The sequence below is a fragment of the Gobio gobio genome (assembly GCF_949357685.1).
Source record: "Gobio gobio genome assembly, chromosome: 11".
Taxonomy (NCBI): Eukaryota; Metazoa; Chordata; class Actinopteri; order Cypriniformes; family Gobionidae; genus Gobio; species Gobio gobio.
The window spans coordinates 20,833,695-20,854,636 of NC_137104.1; the positions used below are offsets into that span (position 1 = coordinate 20,833,695).

Sequence of the window (20,942 nt, forward strand, 5' to 3'; positions counted from 1 at the left end):
GCAGACAATGCTATGATTACACAAATGTTAATTGTGTAAATGCTAAATGTACATGATAAACGTATTCTCTTGCACAAAGTATGAAGTATATACAGTCAAAGGTATTCGTATGTGGTATTGAAAATATATTTGTATTTGTACTATGATAGATTCTGTACAACGCAATTGGACTGCTGTCTGGTGAAATAAAGACGTTGTTTTTGCTACATTTTTCAAAACTGTCCATCTGTTTTTTTTTTTCTGTTTTATGAGTCACGTTGCACTCAGAGAGGCTGTGTTACTTTATAATTGGAACTGCTTTATTATCCTCAGGTACAGTAAGGCTTCTCAGTTCATTATTTTGGAGCACTTTAACCACCTTACCCCACTGACTGTGTGAATATGAGAGTACTAACATAAACGAATATGATGTGGCATCTAATGGCATTTCAGTGGAAGTATAGTGGTCAAAGGGGACTTCCAGAGTTGGTGCAATTTCCATTTACACATCTGAGATATATTTCGAGCATTATTTAATGATTCTCCAGTTCCATAACCACCAAATGATACTGCATTTTAAAATACAGGTGGCACTTCTGTTTTTGGTCGAAACAAATCATTCCAAATAACAAGGCTGTGTTAAAAATGATACGCACCATCAGTTTGACTAAATGAGCTGAACAGGAAAATGATGTTATGCTTGGTGTTTTAATGTGACACTGGTATCACAAAAATATCTGTGCCAAGAACTCATATTGTCATATACTTTTTCCATATTGTCATATACTTTTTCATATTGTTGGTAACAATATGAAAAAGACAATAGACACTGCACTTTTGTGGTCTGCTCTCCTTAACTATATAGTTAACAATATTCCATTAATAGTTCACTGGAATGCACTAAGAATCTCTTTCCCCGCCCCCAAAATTCTTACTCACATGACACTTTAATATTTCAATTATTTAGACCATTGGTTAAGAACACATTTATACAGTTAACCAAATCAAAATGTATTTTCATATTGGATGACAGTTACAGTAGCCTACAGCTTCAAATCTGTTAATAGTCAATTAAATATACAAGTAGGCCTATATGTAAACTAATAAAACTAACTAATAGACTTATACAATGTTTTGAGTATATTGTTTAGATATACTGTGTGTTTTGTAAATGTATATGCCTATTTTAAATTTGAAAGTAAAGTAAATTACAATATTTATGATATATCATAATCTGCGCGACCCCGTCGTTGCCCTTCTTTGATGACGTTGCAGGCGAAGTCCACTTCAACTACACGCGCAGTTTCTGCCAATCTCATGTTAATCTTGAGTACCTATAGAGTAGTATTGCATCCTTCATATCTCTGAAGAGTCTTTAGTTTTATCAGATTTGTAAAAGACAGATATGCTCTACCGATTCTTTCCGAAAAGAGCTGAACTCATGAAGGCGTGCAGTGGGCGGAGTCACACACACACAATCATTGGATTATCCCTGTATAACCTTCCATTACGTTCGTGTTGTTTACATTTAAATGCACTTACACGCCGGCCGATTGCCAACAAAACACACATTTGATGCAGTTTAACTCACCGCCTGCGGTTTCGACTCATGACCAGGAACAAACAACTTTCAGAAGTATGTTGCTGCTCCAGAAAAATCTATCCTTTCCTTAACGCTGAGTTATTTATGAAGCTGAACAAGGTTATCTTTCCCTCACAACCAGAAACACACTTCTTTAGGGATTTCGTGGTCTAAATGACAGCGCTGCTGACGGCTCCCATAACCCGAACGAAGCTCGTTGATGGGCGCACACGTTCATCCGGGAGAAGTGCCCACACAAGGAATTCCACCCATTTTGACGTCATACATAGCCATACTCGCAAAAAAACTTTCCGAAACTTGTACGAATGAAGGAGTGTATTTGGAACAGAAATACTTTGTCATTCGTCCAACTAATTTTTTTAAACTTTGCCCATGTTTAGCATGATAATCCAACTCTTTCACTGTGTAAATAAATCAGAATGCATGAAATAGCATTAGGACCCATAAAAGTTATGGAAATCAAGTTGATTCGTCAAATCGTTTTCGATAAACGCGCGAACAAATTTTACGCAGCGGTTGCGAAAATACACTTAAAGGGTTAGTTCACCCAAAAATGAAAATGCTGTCAGTAATTACTCACCCTCATGTTGTTCCAACCATGTAAGACCTTCGTTCATCTTCGGAACATAATTTAGTATATTTTTGATGAAATCTGAGAGCTGTCTCACTCCTCCATAGGCTTTCAGAGGGACTGAAACTTGATGGCCCAGAATAGTAAGTAAAAACGTCATTTAAGGAGTCCAAATGACTACAGTGGCTCTGTATTAAAGGAGCTGTATGTAGGACTGTGGCCAAAACTGGTAATGCAATCACTTTCAAATGACTGTAGAGCGGTGTATCCCCTCTCCCCCTCCCCCTGACTCGAGGTTGCCAGCTAGGCTGCAGGATCCAGCAGGAACGTAGGCTGCTACAAGGGGCTTTCAATGGCAAGTGACGAGTCGTACACAGTAAGTTTTTTTTTCTTTCTGTTAATTATGTTTATGCTTCAAGAGCGATGTTTTGTGAAGTAATTATGAATCGCAAAAATTTACTAATGGCGATTAGCCAAATATAATCGTAAATATGAACGCTCGTATGTGACAGTACATTCCCACATGAAAAAATACTATAGTTAAATTACAGCAAAGCTAAATAACATTAGCAATGGTCATACAGGTCAACTTGCAGCATGTTTTGTCCACTATATATGCGAAGAACGAATGAGGAATAATTTTTACAGAGGTAACGTTAGGCTACTGTCTCAAATGCGTTTTCACATTGCCATAATAGGCGTGCTAATGTTGTTTTCCTCAGCGTCTCAGCATAATGACAGAGAAACGGGCTCTGAAAATGCATTACTAATGTTAGCAATGATGACTCGGCGTTTTTATTTACCAAACAATTCCTTAACGTTACCTTTTCAATTCAATGACCCACCTCCTCCATCTGCGCTAACCTAACGTTACTTTGCACGAACATGCATAACTTTGTTCGACTGTCATGAATATTTGAAATGTCCATTTACATTAAGTACAAGTTAGCCAAACATAGATGAACCTTACCTGTCCAGGAGAAAATTAGCAACGTTGGCAACAGTCTTCAAATTATTCTCCGTTTTCAGCCGTCTCCATCTTTCAAAGGCATCTTTTATACAAATCCTTGTTTTATTTCGGACACTGTCACGACGTTTTTCTGATTCATAACGAGGTCGTTTAGGTTTCGTAAAGTTAGACATTGTTTATCCAAAAAGTTTGTTGCCGCAGCTGTGGTAACTAGAGCAGAGCTGGCAACCCGAATGCAGAAACACTACTGACTTCGTGATTGGTAGATAGGTGGAGGGTGGCGCTTCAGGCCAAAACACAACATGTCAACATCAACATCAGTTGAGGGCTGCAACTTCACTTTTAAAATGAAAATATCTTGGCCGGACAACCGTTGTCAGTGATATAAATATTTGAAATTAACATGATTTCTTAAAGGTCCCATGGCATGGCATTTTCTATTATTTTATAGTGTTTCCTGAGGTGTACTTATATTGTTAGTATGATTTTTACATCATAAAATGTCATAATTTAGAAATAAAAGGCATTTTTTCTATACTGCTGTTTGCCCTGTGGCTGAATGCCCTGCTTCAAGAGGCGTGTCTGCTGTGAGACTTCAGTAAAAATGCCCACTGTTGTGATTGGCTGACATCTTTGCATTTTAAATGAGCGGAGGGGGCGTGGTTTAACGAGGTCTACGACGCACGAGCTGCTGCCAGAGAGACGGATGGACCTGAGTTCACTTCACATCAGTTCTCTCAGCATGTCTCAGTTCAGGGTGAACTGTTGTAGTTACTAGAATATACTTCAGGTTATTAGTCTATTTCTAGTCGGAGGGGCTGTCACTCATGTCAGAAAGTTAGTAACTTTAGTAAATTATGGATCAGCGCTGACTCGAGACGCGAACCGTTTAGAACGATTCAGTCCGATTTGGTGAACTGGTTCGGTTCACTAAAAAGAACCGATTCAAAAGAATGATTCGTTCGCGAACCGGACATCACGGAGACGGAGCGATTGCTAACAAAGTTATTTATAGTAACTACAGAGTTGTGAGAGCGCTGTCTGACAGCGCGAGTTTATTGTGTTTGTATCTGAGAGTTCTGAATAAACACGAGTCCCAGTCACGCCGAGTCCGTCTTCATCATTATTCTACCAACTTTGTAACACATGCAATGTACCATTACAGCGAGATGAACGAGTTAGTAAGTGTTGATTTAAAGCATTATTTTTAGATATGTTCCTATCATTTGAAAAGCGTAAGTGACGCGCATTGAGTACACAGCGCAAACAAAGACACAACAGCTGTAATCGAATGTAATCCAGTTTATTGTGGGGAAAGCTGGCTAGCCTAGCCGGATACCCTCACGCTTACCCCCCTTCTGCTTAATCTCACGCCGCGTTTGGTGCCTCCGCTGTGGGCCAGATGCAGTACTGGGGGTCGGGGATGTTGAAGGCCGAGCCTCGGCGTGTGTGAGGTTTATCTCTGCCGATGTTGAGCAGAAAATGATGACTGTATGCATATTGTAGAACAGATAGACGCGACGAGGACGTACAAAAACACTGACTCACAAGATAGAAAACACGAAAACACCGTTCTGTCGGGAGAGAGAGAAGCCGCAGTGTGTGCACGAATAATAAATAATTAGCTACACATAAGAAATCACTGATCACAGATCAGAAGGAACTGAAGAAAGACTTCTATTTTCATTTGTACATCCAAACACTGAGAAACTGCCAGCGTTCACTCGTTCACAAGTAACATTAATGATCTCTCGCGTTTGCATGGGCGTGCCAGATTCTCTGGGCGGAGGAAAGGGAGGAAACCGTTCCTGCTTGGACGTCAAACCAGGAGACTTCAGGATTGGCTCGTCTGGCCTGTCATTTTCTCAAAGGCAGAGAGAGACAGCCAGAACTCGGTTTACAACGATCAACATTTCTATCCACTTGGGGACAATATTCAGGCTAGGGGAACTCATATTAATGTTGAAATACCTCATAAAATGAACATTTCATGCCATGGGACCTTTAATGTCTAGTGACATATCAGGGCCATTTATTGAAATACATTTCTTACATACAGTTCCTTTAAGTCTATCATGCGACGAAAATACTTTTTGAGCGGAAAAACAACAAAAATAACGACTTTATCACACTATTATTGTTGTTCAATTTGAGCCTCTGACGAGAGTTCGCGGGAGTGCCACGACGCATGCGCGAGAACTGAGATTACGGCGTTCTTCTTCTACTACTTGTTACTGGCTGCTGCTCACTCTTTCGGAGTAGGGTTAATCTCAGTTCTCGCGCATGCGTCGTGGCACTCCCGCGAACTCTCGTCAGAGGCTCAAATTGAACAACAAAAATAGTGTCATAAAGTCGTTATTTTTGTTGTTTTTCCGCTCAAAAAGTATTTTCGTCGCATGATAGACTTAATACAGAGCCACTGTAGTCATTTGGACTCCTTAAATGACGTTTTTACTTACTATTCTGGGCCATCAAGTTTCAGTCCCTCTGAAAGCCTATGGAGGAGTGAGACAGCTCTCAGATTTCATCAAAAATATACTAAATTATGTTCCGAAGATGAACGAAGGTCTTACATGGTTGGAACAACATGAGGGTGAGTAATTACTGACAGAATTTTCATTTTTGGGTGAACTAACCCTTTAAGGCTATATCTCTGCAACGCTTTATCGTATTCAAACCAAACTTGGTACGTCATCACAAGCATGACCTGAGGCAACATGCTGCGTTTCGGTGCAGCGCCACCTACTGGTACGGAGATACAAAAAATGGCTATTTTTGCTTATAAATTCTGAACCGTTTGTCCAAAAATCATAAAACAGGTCCTGTTAGATTCAGGACGTCATGTCGAGCCGTCTGATATCCAATTTTACCATATCAACCTTTTTGGCTGTCGGCCATTTTGAATGATGTGCTAAAATGCTGTATTTTATGAACTCATGAATGAATTGTTATGACACTCAGTATGGGTCATCAGCTTGATGCCCTGAAAGTGACTGAGAAGTTTCGAAACAGCGCCACCTAGTGGATTTTTTTTCAAACGCTTATAACTTTGGGTGTGGTTGACTTATTTTCATGGGACAAAATTTTTTTGTCTCCTGAATCCTTGCCAAGTCCAACGATACCAGACTTGCCAGGTTTCGGCGTATGGTTTGTGCAGCGTGGTAATTTAGGGCTTAAAAAACATTAGCTGATATCTTTGAAACCGCTAGTCCGATCGAGACGAAACCAGCGTCAGAAGTTCGTAAACATTGGTCAATAGCTATTCGCTAAAGCCCAAATGTCTAAATATTGATAGTAAGGGGTAGTAAAATCCAATCAAAGTCAGGTGTCAGTAATTTTTTACGTGTTTTATCATATAAATGTCTATAACTCAAAAAACGAAATTAGATATTTTCACATAAATTGACACACATGTATGGGCTCACTCCGAAGACACATTAAAAAAAATGGTAGGATTGAGCCTCTTGGTGGCGCTATAATAGAACAAAATATGACATTGGCTCTATACAACTCAATGTTTTAATGTGGGGTTTTAAAATTTGTACTTAAAATTGTCTTCAAATGTCTATTGTAGTTTGTTTTCTTTGCTCTTTCTTTATCACGGTTTATTTGTCTTCAGTAAGCTTGAGAGTTTTTTTAGGTTAGTATTAGTTTTCTAAATGACATTGAAAATGGTGAAGAGAATTATAACATTTCAGTGGTATCAAATATTTTGATTTCACAAAAACCTTATTTTAAACCAAAAATAACTATATTGTGATATATATTGTTATCGTGAAATAAAATACGATACGAAAATACTTGATACTCAAAAATCTTGTTAAGATTTTGTTTGTATGCTATTGTACACTATTTCCTGCGAAAACCATCCCATCAGGTCAAAAAAAAAACGTATAGTGAATCGAGGTAAGACAAAGGCACGTTTTGGAAGAAGGATTGATGTATTGAGTCATTATGTAAATGCTGTTAATTTTGAACAAAAAAAAAGTTACATAGTGTACCTTTTACATGTCCGTAAGACATTTAGGGTGGTCTACTAAAAATAATTTAACACTTTTATAATTCTATGTTTTTGAAAATGCTTATTGCATTCTTAGAGCCAACCTTTAAACTAAATAAATTGTCATTCGCTGATTGTTTACAGTTTTATTGTTTATTGACAATGATTTGAGAATAACATTTTTAAAATATATAAAAATATACATCGAAAATATATCTCTATAAACTTGCAAGTAAAATGGCATCTTCCACAACATAATTCAGTTTTCTTTAGCTTATTTAATGTTTTTTTTAAATCAAAACACAAAATTAAACACAAATGACCCATGAAACAAAAATGAAAATGCACTGCACTGCACAAAAATATCAAATCATTGAGAAATAGTGTACTGGATAAAACGCATGTGACAACTTCTCCTGACCTGAGATTTATGGAAAATTATATAGTTCTGAGAACACAGTTGAAATTTTTAGCTAAAAATCATCATAACACTCTTCCAATGGACACATATAGTTTTTATGACCATTAATAACTTAGAACAGTGGTTCTCAACCTTTTTTCAGTGATGTACCCCCTGTGAAATATTTTTTCAGCCAAGTACCCCCTAACCAGCACAAAGCATTTTTGGTTGAAAAAAAAAGACTTAAAACAGAGCACTGTGCCATCAGTGTCTGATTTATTAAACTTTGGAACAGATAAACATACAAAATGTAAACATTTGAAAAAAAATTACTATTTCGAACATTTTAAATGATAATAATCCATGACTAAATTTATTGCAAATATTTCTCATCACTAAAATGTAGTGATTCAAACTAATGTAGTGAAAACAGTGACCATATTTCTGAAATGGAAACCGGGGACATTTCCTATTTGAGTGGTCAAAATATAACTCAAATCTCATTTGTTTGATTATTGGGATTTTAACCATTGTAACCATTGTAAATAAGCAGTTCAAAACAATATTGTAACATGACTTAACAAAAACACATAACAAAAATAAAACATAAATATGATAAATAAAACTACTCAACAAATATTGTAACATTTTATAATTGTATTTAAGTTTATAGGCTACTATATAAATTACTTTTTTTACTTCAAAAGTTTTGTTACGTTTATGCTTGAAAATAATTCTTACTGTCCTTAATTGGTCTTGTTATTTAGCTTTTTAGGATTATTTTAAGCAGAAAGTATATGTATTCTGCACATGTGTTGGTTGCAAGTGTAATTGTTTGGGGTTAGGGTTAAGGTTTTTATATTGAAGTTATAGTTCAGATGTGTGGTAATTAGTGTTAGACCGATATATCGGCCGGCCGATATATCGGGCCGATATTTGCGATTTTTACATGTATCGGCCGACACAAGGCTGCTGCGTTCGCCGATATTTTTTTCAAGAGATTAAGTTAAGTGCACCTAAGCATTAAATGACTAGGTTGTAAATAGTTTTAAAAGTATAAGTTTTAAGTATAGTACAGTCAGTGTGCACTTTATTATGATGCTTGCTTGTTGATACTGTGTGCTATAGTGTAATTATTTTATTTATGCTTCAATATTTATTCTCAGAATTTAGTTTCACCACTGAACTCTTTTTTTCTTGTTCTACCTCACCTGTTTTTACTATTTGTTAAATATTGTTTTTTTAGTTCAATAAATGTTCCTTTTTTAAATTTTAAAGTGTTATCATCATGATCATTGTGTCATTTTTATGATGTTAATTGAGGGAGCAAAAGCAGTATCGGCTCCATATATCGGCTCCGGAAAATCGGCAGCCCGTATCGGTCATCGGCTATCGGCTAAGGCTGATGAAAAAAAATCGGTATCGGCACTAAAAAAATCCATATCGGTCGATCCCTAGTGGTAATCACTGCATTGTGACTGCGGAACTTTTGGGGACAAAACAATCCCGCACCTTGTTGAGGCTCTATTATAAAGCACATACAATATTACTTTAAATTAAAAACGAATAGTTAGTATGTTACTACCTTGAAAGCGACAACGAGGTTTCTTTTGATATTTGACGATAATGGCGCTCTGTCTGCTCTCGACTCGGTAAGTTCTTCATGAAGTAGTAGCGGCGCGCGTGCGAGACCAAGTAGAGTCAGCATAGCAGCTGTATGTTGGTTGGGCGCTTTTTTCCCAATATATCTGCGGGTTGTTTGGAACGAGCTGTAAAACGGGGACATTTCCGGGACAAAACATTAAAAACCGGGACTGTCCCCGGGAAACAGGGACATAAAATTCATTTTATGAATTTATACTTATATTTTCCTGAAATATTTATTAAAGAATTATTTTTAAAGGATTTTTGCATGGATGCTTCTTTTTAAATATATGTAGGCAATAATTTAAAATCTCACGTACCCCCTGGAATGCCTTCACGTACCCCCAGGGGTAACCTTACCCCCATTTGAGAACCACTGATTTAGAAGAACGTGAACTCTGATATTTCATGGCAGATTATAGCCGTAGGCAAATTAGAGAATTACCTCTATCATAATGTACAAATTATCCCCAATTGCCTCAAGTTTTTCCACAGTATTGTCTCAAGAATACAGCCTTTCTGCGTAATTTTCATTAACAGCAGCATCTCACTGGACGAATATCAGAATATCAATGACTAATGAACACCACTATGAAGTGTAACCCACATGAAGCCAAATGTTTTTTCTGTTCCTTGGCCATAGTTGGTTAAATCGATTCACAGAGAGGCTTGGAGTAACCATGAAAAGGCCCACTCTATGTGAACCTGACATTATGGTGCATACAAGGGAGTTTCCCCTCACTGAAACCACAGACTCTGATAAGGAAACAGTGTCGGCGTAAACACGCTTGCAGAGGGGGTTTCAAATGCACTAGCGAAATGCTATTTTCCTAGGACCCTGCTTTCTATATTTGAATACAAATATCTAGCGAACTGGAACATTTAAAAGTTTGTTTGGCCTTGTTTTGCTGAGAAATGTCATCATATCCAATGTTTCCTCTACACAACCAACGTTTCATCCTTTTGCTCTCCATAGCCTAATATCAGAGCCAAAGACAAAACTGATTATCATCTGTTTGTTTTCCAAAGGAAAAAATGGAAAACTGCAAATTACACAACATAATTTCAGTAGATTGATTTTATATGGATTAGCCTAGATTACATGCTTAGAGTTTGTTTGGTTTTAGGTTTATTAAATGTTTGCATTTCATTACAATAGCAGTACAGTAGTTCTTCATTCTTTTAATAAATAGGTAAATAAATAGTTAAATAAATAAATGCCCATAATATTAACATCTTAACAACAACAAAATATATATATATATATATAAATAACTTGGGTTGCCCATGTTTTTACCAACATAAAATCATATCTGGATTCCTCTGATCCATAAGTTTCATAGAGTTAGAGTTTTGACCTGTTTTAATATAAAACATTGACTAGGAGTCATTTTTTTTTGCTCAGTTTCTTGCTTTCCTCTCCACAGGTTTCCATTCTTACCCTACTTTTCAAGTTTTGCTTGACGCCCATCTATGTTCATAGAGCAAACACCCCAAAGAAGGTCTTTCCGTTTTCATTTTCGACACGGGGCAGGAGTACTGGTGTCGTGTCGGTGCGCAGTTTGTCTCCTCTTAATAATTGGAAGGCCGCACCGAGATAAATTGTGTTGTACGACAGATCGTCAGTGTCAGACATGTCCACGCAGGCGGAACGGATAGCGCTGAATAGCGGCTTGTAGCCTCCATAGGATTCGGAGAAGCGCCACACCGCGTGGTTCATATGCACAATGTCATGGTCCTCAGTCCTGTCAGACGTGCAGATGATGTGGAAAGAGACCTGGCTGTAGACGAAGTAAATGCCGTCATAAGGAATGATGATCTCACTTTCTTTTAATTCCAAGCCGCCTGAAGAGAAAGCCTGGTCCTGGTCTACTTTCCAATCTAGGGTTTTTGTAGGGTGTTTAGCGTCATATCCACCTAGAAGAGAGTACAAAAAAAAAGGAATAAATCGGATGCAGATTTTACATTGGACATCAAGTGGAAACCCAACAAAGTAGCCTACCATAATTGCTTGGTTAAAACAATTTATAAATATAGCATATGCTACTAATACATTTTGATAATATGAACAAACATGAATTAACAATGAACAATAGGCTAGTATACTTATAGATTAACCAGATTAATAAAACAATTGTTAAGGGACACATTAAATTGATGCCTTAATTAATGTTAACACACTGAACAACATTTTTCTTCAAATTAAACTGAATTAAATGAGTATTTTTTTTAAACGTCTCGAAATTTCAATATGCTCTTGACAGCCAACACACAAAATGCACAAATTATAGCCTGTTTATCTTTTAAGTGAAACTGTATATAGGCCACTGTAGTCATGGTAATATTTTCTTTTACTATGTATAGTTTTATGGTTTTAAAAGGTGAGAGCATTTAAAAGGTAAGAGCATGTTTATATGTGTTCGTTACCAACAGCTGTCAATGTGCTTTTTTAAAAGGTTCTGTAAACTCTCCTCAGCGCAGCGCTTTGCTTGTTTTGTCTGACAAACAATATGAGTTTGACTTTGCCTTTTGACTTTAACATCAAAAGATATGGGAGGCATGCTATCCCTGCCCTATCAGAACAGGCCTGCAACCAATTTTTTTAGTTGCAAGCCACTGGTCTAAGAAAAAAAAATCTATAGGAGTGAAATACAAACCTAACACATAATCTGTGTATCCTACAAATGATTCAAGATTACACAAAATAAAAAAGGTGCTATATGGCACTAAAAGTGGTTCTTGGCTCGTAATCATAGAGGAACCACTTTTGGTGCTATATAGCACCATATCTTAACAGGTTCTGTATACGGTAGTGGTGCTATATAGCACCTCAGTCATCCCAAAGAACCACTGAAGCACCATAGTGGTTCCCCTATAATTACGAGCCAAAGAACCACTTTTAGTGCTATATAGCACCATTTTTTAGAGTGTATTGTCCAGACCACAGACTTCATATGGCTTCAAAAAGTACTTAAAATGTATAATACAATGCACAATTGTTGAAACTTTTAATGCATTCTGTAATAATAAAATAGCACATCTGGTGTGCAAGACGTTTTAGTGTTTATTTACAGCTCATTTAGCACTTTGGAATCAAGCTTACCTGTTAAATGGATGGCAGCCTTGGAAGTGAAATTTGCTTGTGATAAATGATCTCTCGTTTTAAGACTGAGCCCTGATGTAGAGAGACACAAAATTAATTATATAACATTCTTTAGTTTCACCGAAAATATAATAAGCTGGTGTGAATGGAACAAAAGGGGATCTGAAACTCACCAGTTCCACTTTCCTGATTACTCTGAGACTATAGAGAGAACAAGAGACACATGATTACACATCTAATAATGCAGTTATGTTAATGTTATGTGTGCGGATCAGGATTCTGACCTTGTCGAGCGTGAAGCAGACAGCAGCGGCAGCACACAGGGCCACAGCCAGCAAAACCCCACACACCCGCCATACGCCTGACTTTGAAGAGTCGGCCTTCCTTCTCGACACCATCACCTTCGGTAAGGGCAGCGTTCCTTCTTCAAGATCCAACAACACCTGACTGTCATGCTCCATCATCGCTGTGAGTTAGTTCTCCGAAAGCTCAAGTCAAACTTTGTACAAATGCAGGCGCTGTCAATGTGCGTTTTAAAATGTTCTGTAAAGTCTCCTCAGCGCAGTTTATCACTTCTATCACTTTGCTTGGCTGGTCTGTCACTGTTGTGTTCAGAATATACTAGCTCTTCATTCTTTTTAAAGCTTGGACCAAGGGAAACTCCAGTGATGTCAGAGGAGAAAAGTGGTAGAGATGGAGGGGGAAACCATGAGTTACACACACACACCCACTTAGACTTCTGGAGGGAATTCACTAAAAAATAAGGTTGTGCGACATCATGCATGTGTATAAATTTACATTTATAAAAATAATAATAATAATATATATACACTGTAAAAAAAAAAAAAAAAAAAAAAAAAAAGTAAAACCAAGTAACCTGGTTGCCTTAAAATTTTGAGTTTGAGTTAATACAATTAACATTTTTGAGAATCGACATCACCCTTCATTCAAATATTATTAAAAGATTTTGTAAGCATATTGCGTAATTGTGTGTTTTATTTGTTATAATGCAGTGAAACATGCCAAATTGTGCTATTTTCAAGATTTATCAACAAAAAAAATTATGTGGTTCAGATACAATAATATTTTTGAGTTTCTATTTATCAATCCTTCATTGTATTAACTCAAATTCAATGAACTCAAAATTAAGGCAACCAGGTTACTTACTTTTTTAAGTTAAACCAACAATATTTTAATATATATAGTGTCTTTGTTACATAAATATAACTATATATTAAAAATTACAGTAAGTACATGTAGTTAATTAATATTACTCACTTATAGTACTTAATTACAGTTTAACATTAAATTAAGTGTAACCACATGATTTATGTATTTACATAACATACTGTATATTTATTATGATCTTATTGTTATGACGTTTTGACTAATTGTATATTTTCACCTGAATATCAAAATAATATTTAATTATAAATTATGACGGTATTGTTTAATAATTCCATGAATGAAATGTACATTTTAAACATCTTCATTATTCAGGCTAACCGAGTCCAATCGTTTAATCAGGATACATAATGTATCACTACATAATTCATAAATTGATATACAGTAATTCAGTAATAATTATTCTGTTATTTAATGTCTCTGTAATTATTCAACCAAACTATGGACAGTTTGATTTTAAATAAATTACGCCCTTTAATAAATCATTCAAAATAATCATATTCTTAGTCATATTTATTAATCACATATTCTACAAAAATCTGATGACAAGTGAGAGAACGTCTTACTAAGAATAAATCAAAAAGTTTAGAATGGATTTTTCTGTTTGTTGAAAAGTTTTAATGAAAGTTAAATATCATAACAATAAGATCATAATAAACATACAGTATGTTATGCAAATAAATAAATCATGTGGTTACTACAATTAATTTAATTTAGGGCTGCACGATTAGGGGAAAATATCTAATTGCAAATATTCTGGTTAAAATTGCGATTGCGATTTAAAATGTGATTTTTATTTTATTTTTAATTTTTACAAATGAAAAGTGTGTATATAACATTGTGTTTATATATTAATATGACAAATAATAATTATGATTATTATTATTATTGCTAAATACAAATATTTAACAAAATAAGAAATATTACTATTACAAAAACATTAATATTACTATTACAAAAACATTAATATTACTATTACAATAACATTAATATTACTATTACAATAACAAAAAGAGTATTTAAGAATAAATATAACAATATAATAATTAATAATAATATTTATATTTTACAAAATACTTTTTACAAAAAAACTGCTGGGTACCTGTTAATATGCAGACAGCCTATGACTAAAAATCATTAGAAAGGTCTTAGGATTTATAGTAAAAAAAAATTGTATATTATTATTATAAAAATCAGTGCTTTTTATCTGTGATATCAATTTTTTAAAGTCTATGTCTTTAATATGAAATATGAGCCTCTTTTGCATCCACCGTGGGGATAAAATCTCCTGTACATTGAAGAAAAACATGGATTGTCATATAAATTTATTTAGAGAGAAGTATTATTTGTTACCAAAAAGTTTCATTCATACTGGAAGCCAGAGGGCGCCCTCGAGCAGAAACTCCACATTTCCCTCAGAAAGTAATAGCTTTCAGGAAATCCCTAATCTAATGTAATGTGTGTGTAATCCAAAGCGTACATTCTATAGGGGCGGCCATTGCTAACCAAGCCATCACCTGCTGTTAGCATCCCATTGACTCCCATTCATTTTGGTGTCACTTTGACAGCAAATAACTTTGCATCTGAAGCATTTAAAGACTCAATTTGTCCATTGTTTATTTCTAAAGAAACACGACAATCTATAAAAGGCTCCATTACCTTGTATCTTACACTATCGACCCGTAGAAGCCGTTTTTGTAAAAAAAATAGGCTAACGATTGCGTCATAACCACGCGACTCTCGCTGCGCAGAAATTACCGTATAGACAGGAGGAGAAGCTCGCAGGCAATCTTTTAGTGTCTATGAGGCAATTGGGGGGACGTGGAGGCATAAAGTCCGATAAAGTTAAGGGAGAAGCATGGGGAGAAGCCGATAGAGAGCCAAAAGCAACGGGACAAAATATTTCAACAACGTGATTCAGATTTCACTTTTCACAACTACTAGAAGACGTACCACTGTCGGATAAGTTGCTCACATCACATCTACGTTGTCAAGCTCAGTCTGAGGCTGCGCAGTACGCTCAGCCGTCAGGAAGTGAGTGCTTCTACTTGACTTCACTTTTTCTCCGTGAAGTCTATGGGGTCGCTGTGTCCATTTCTTTTACTGTCTATGGTGAAGCTAGCGCTGTGTAAGTTAGCAGAGCTGAATACAAAGAAGATAGAAACGCTTTGATTAAATATGACGACAATAAACACGACTGCATCAAGATATGGTGCATTTGATTTCTTCAAGCCTTCTCGGGTATTTTCATAATAATAAAGTATGCTGTTCTGATTGTCTGCCTCATTTTGTGAAGAGAAGCCACATCAGCTCACAAACACTCGACTGACGATATGAAGCGAGTTAAAACGTGTTATGAAACGTATTTTGTTGGACAACATATTACTAGTTTGTGAAGATGTTTGACACGTGTTGCTTTTTCAAACGCACATTATAAGCGACTCAAACTTGCAGTGCTTTCAGACGAAGCAGCGTTTACTCATAATCGCTGGAACGCTGGGCACATATTTATTTAATTAAAATTGCAGATGATTCTGTATGATTACTATAAATGTACAACATTTTGTACCCAAATGAAAACTCAAGCTAAGTGGAGATAAAAAATAATCAAGTGGAGGATTTTGATATCTAATAAATACTGAATACATGATTTATAATGTCAAACTCTTACAACAAAAAAAGCAAAGAACCTACAAGTAGCGTACAAAACAAGAACAAAACAGTCAAATACGGAGCCCCTAAATGGACATGGTGATGGGAAAACATTTGAGATGTAGAGAAATATATATTTCAATGTTTAAAATTTCTCTGGAAACGTAAAAATTTTGCGAGTGAAAGCAGTTTTTTGGGGAATGCAAAATATTTTGATAGAGAACGCAAAAGCATTGACAAATAATGTTTCCTCTCATCTCTTTTTTTCTTCACCATGTCCCTTAAAGGGCTCTGTAGTATGGAACATCATGTAATATCAAACAAAACAAAGACAAATGCTGCTTCCGAAACCAGATATTTCCCTATACTATAGTATGCAAAAAAAAGTATACATTGTATTAAAAAAACATGCAAATGCACCCGGCCATCCACGTGATGTAAAAGAAAACGTGATTCATCAGACCAGGCCACCTTCTTCCATTGCTCCGTGGTCTAGTTCTGATGCTCACGGCGGTGGACAGGGGTCAGCATTGGCACCCTGACTGGTCTGCGGCTATGCAGCCCCATAGAGACACAGCGACACACGTTATAATCTGAAGACCACGCCCACTGGGGGGGGGGGGGGGGGACAATCAAACGCTCTCCATAGACTTTGCATTGCGTGAGGCTGCTTCCTTGTCATTTCGGACTTATAACTTATAAAAAACAGAACAATGTCTAAAATCAGATATGTGACAAACTGCGATGCACTGTGTATTCTGACACCTTTCTATCAGAACCAGCATTAACTTCTTGAGCAATTTGAGCTACAGTCGCTCGTCTGTTCTGATCGGACCACACGGGCCAGCCTTCACTCCCCACGTGCATCAATGATCCTTGGCCGACCATGACCCTGTCACCGGTTCACAACTACCTTGGACCACTTTTGATAGATACTGACCACTGCAGACCGGGAACACCCCACAAGAGCTGCAGTTTTGGAGATGCTCTGACCCAGCCGTCTAGCCAACACAATATGGCCCTTGTCAAACTCACTCAAATCCTTATGCTTGCCCATTTTTCCTGCTAATAACACTTCAACTTTGAGGACAAAAATGTTCACTTTTGCTGCCTAATATATCTCACCCACTAACAGGTGCCGTGATGAAGAGATTATCAGTGATATTTACTTCACCTGTCATAATGTTATGCCTGATCAGTGTGTAGCCTACATGGAAATTATAAAGAAACCAAATGTTTGTTCATAGCTCTTTGGCTGAACATGATTCAATCAGTGGCGCAAAAAGTGGGTAGGCGATATATGCGGCGCACAGGGGCGGGCGCCAAAACGATGGTGTGAAATTTTTTTTTTTTTGTGGTATTTTCTATATGTAGCTGCTGTTGTGCGTTTCTAAATCATTTCTGTATTTCCTCAATATTATATAACATTATTCTTATAAGGTGCACTTTGGGGTCAAGGAAAAGACGCGTTTCCGATGCGGGTTTTATATCAAAGCGGACGTCCTCGGCGCGTGATTTGCTATTTTAAAAAAACCACGCGGGTTTTCCGTGACCCCAGAGACCAAAACCACAATTCGTACCAGGCTGTAAACATGTTTTTTTCTGCTGTAAAGTTGGCCATTTTAACATGGGGCTCAATGAGATTCTGCTCCCTAGTGGCCAGTCGATGAATTGCAGTTTAAGTCACTTCCGTATTAATAGCCATAACTCCACCCATGTCCCGCCTCTTTGCCCATTTTCTGTCATCTGGGAGTGGCACGCAGTGACGCGATGCCAAGATGGTGACAGCCGGATCCGCCCACTTTGGGCTTCAAATATGCTCTACGTCCACAGTTTTACAGTCTATGGTTTTTGCTCACCCTCAATAAGTGAAAATTTTAACATGCTATAAAAAAAAATTCTGTGGGGTATTTTGAGCTAAAACTTCCCATACACACTCTGGGGACATCAGAGACTTATTTTACGTCTTGTAAAAAGGCGCAAAATAGGATTCCATTAAACATCTCCATTTTCTCATCTTGCTAAAAAATGCATAAAATAACAGTTTTACTCAAGCCCCCGTGCAAAGCATGATGGGAAGTGAAAGTTCTGTTCGATTGGGTTACTTGGTTGAAACATTATTTCAAAATGAAAACATCAAGTGAAGTCAAAGAGTAAACGTTTCAAGTCAATTTAACATGAAGCAATCAGAAACCTGATACAATGGTGTTAAATCAAAATAAATAGTTTAAGAGCCTCAAAAAAATCTTTTTTTTTAGTGAATGGTGTACGTGGGTGTAATTGTATGGGGAAACGGTGGTATGCCACATACCAATAACTTTGTATCGAGAATTTTTTTTTTTTTTTTCATTTCCACTTTTTTGATTCTGATGGGCTAAATGATGCAAGTTTTCAGCACACCGCATGAGCGGGTGTAAAGATGTGAAAGATACGTAGGCTACTTAAAAGTAGGACGTTTAAAAATAGTGTACTGAAACTCTGCGGTCACATTTCAGAATAAGTACTGAACTGAAAAACAGTTCTTCTTTCAGCCTGGGTCACATAAGTTTGATTTAGGACTTTATAGAAATATTGATAGGTGCGTGTAATCATTTAATTTGATCTCTCTGTTGAGATATCAGCATTTAAAAGTATCTAAGGCTATCTCAGGCAACAGCATTTACAATAAACATGATACTTGTGATTGTACACAAAAGATTCCCCTGAAATTACCTCCTCCCCAATTATGACATTAAAAAATATTGTTAGCCTCCTTAAAGAAAGTGAAACTGGGGAATTAAAATACAGCATAAAAAGTTTGGTCATGGGATGCCATATCAAGAGGTGCACAACAAATATGCTCATCCCTGGAATAATGACATTACAGCATCTTTCATGAAATAAGCCATGTTTGGTGTGACAACACAATGTGACCCCCAGCTTCCTCCATTTGCAGCATCATGGGATAAACTGACATCTCTTAATGTGACTCCCACATATTCATTGGCAGAGTCTGACACTTGGACAATGATGGGGTGTTGAAAGATGAGGGGAATTCAGACATCTGAGTAATCTAAAACTCATCTGACTAATCTCATAATCTTGTACAATAGCAAAACTTCCTCTCAAACTAAGCTTGCCTAAAGCTTGCATGCTGATCTAACAGGTATTTGTGGAAATCATTGATCATGCATTACACAAAATATTAAACCATGTGGACATTATTCTAAAGAAACATTGCACTACTGGTTTTAAATTGATAAAACAAAAGATACTGTTCATAATTCAAGTCAATTAGTGTTATATTTTATTATATGTCATTCAAACATTTGCAAGTGCCTTGATGCTTTTTATTATTGCTTATATACTAATATGTACTCTATACTGTTCAAAAGATTGTTTTAACAAATCTCTGCTGACTAAAGGCTGCATTTATTTGATTAAAAGTGCAGTAAAAACAATAATTTGGTGAAATATTTTTACAATCTAAAACAACTGATTTCTATTTGAATATATTTTAAGATTTATTTATTACTGTCAAAGCTTAATTATCAGCACCTTTACACCAGTCTTCAGTGTCACATGATCCTTCAAAAATCGATGATTTGCTGCTCAAGAAATATTTCATATTTTTATCAATGTTGAAAACAGTTTTGCTGCTAAATATTTGTGTAGAAACTGTGATACATTTATTTCAGGATACTTAAATGGAAAGTTTTAAACGGTACTGTACTTGTATGATTCTATCATGTGATCAAGACTTCACGTAAAGTTCTACTATGGCAAGCCTTTTTAACATTTAATCCTTAAAACGTACTAGTATCTATTTTCATGCTTATTTTTTCGATACATTTTTAGTACATATTCCATTAAGGACTAGTACTTATTCATTAGCTACTAGTGCTTATTATTATTTAGGTACTAGTGCCTATTCTTTAGATACTAGTACCTTTTTAAAAGGTACTAGTAGTTATTTATTAGATGCTAGTTTTTATTTTTTAGATACTACACTGTAAAAAAAAATCTGTAATAATTTGAAGGAATTTTCCGTATTTGTGTTTTACAGGTCTTTATCCGTATTTTGAATTACGCATTGCATTGTGGGAACAAGAACTGGTCGGCGCGAAAAAAGTCGGATTTCGGATTTGTGGAAGCAGTTCTAACACATCTGTGGTAAGAAAGTGAGAATTATATTTTGTTAAATGTCAAATACGCTGTTTACGTAACGTTATTTAGTTGTCATCTGGCAAATGAATGCGGGAGCTGTCGCATTTATCATTTTATGCATATCGTCACACATTGAAAGATGTAGTTCATACTCGTGGAGCTTCCCTGATTGTATGCGTGTTATAGTGTCTTCACTTGTAAATGTTTATTAACTTTTATTTGTCGGTGATGCGGTTCATTTCGTGCTGAGTGTATCGTTTCAAGCATCCAGGTGTAGTAACATTAACCAGTTGCTGTAACGTTAGGCCTGTATTGTGTTTAGAGCAGTTTAATGCCTTCGTACAAAAGTTACCAGAGGAATTGTCAAGAAAAGGAAAGGCCATTTTCAGACTTGTTTGATTTGAAAGGGATGGAGATGCAACGTCAAGTGAAGATACTGTAACGTGAAGATCCAGTGCAATGGATTTCTAGCATTGCGAAAGGAAAACACCATCACCTTTTCTGTCAGATGAGATATGTTTAGACTTTTTATTGTCTTGTTTTAAACACACGGACATGTATAAGTTACTTCTACCTGTAGTCATTCTTTACCAGATCCCTAGTTTAATTCATAGTGTTTCTGTTGTTTTCTTTTCTGTTGACAGGACTTAACTGTTGCTGTACTGTGCTTCCCCTTTGTATTTTGTTTT

General features: G+C 36.3%; 1 protein-coding gene across 1 annotated transcript; it reads right to left on the reverse strand.

Annotated features, from left to right (window-relative positions):
• Positions 1–10,644: 10,644 nt before the first annotated feature.
• On the reverse strand, positions 10,645–12,731 carry tnfa (tumor necrosis factor a (TNF superfamily, member 2); the record flags this gene model as incomplete). Its single annotated transcript, XM_079829623.1, has 4 exons — positions 10,645–11,084; positions 12,271–12,342; positions 12,444–12,471; positions 12,555–12,731. The coding sequence occupies 4 exons, from the start codon at positions 12,729–12,731 to the stop codon at positions 10,645–10,647; spliced, it is 717 nt and encodes a 238-aa protein (XP_079685749.1).
• Positions 12,732–20,942: the final 8,211 nt, after the last annotated feature.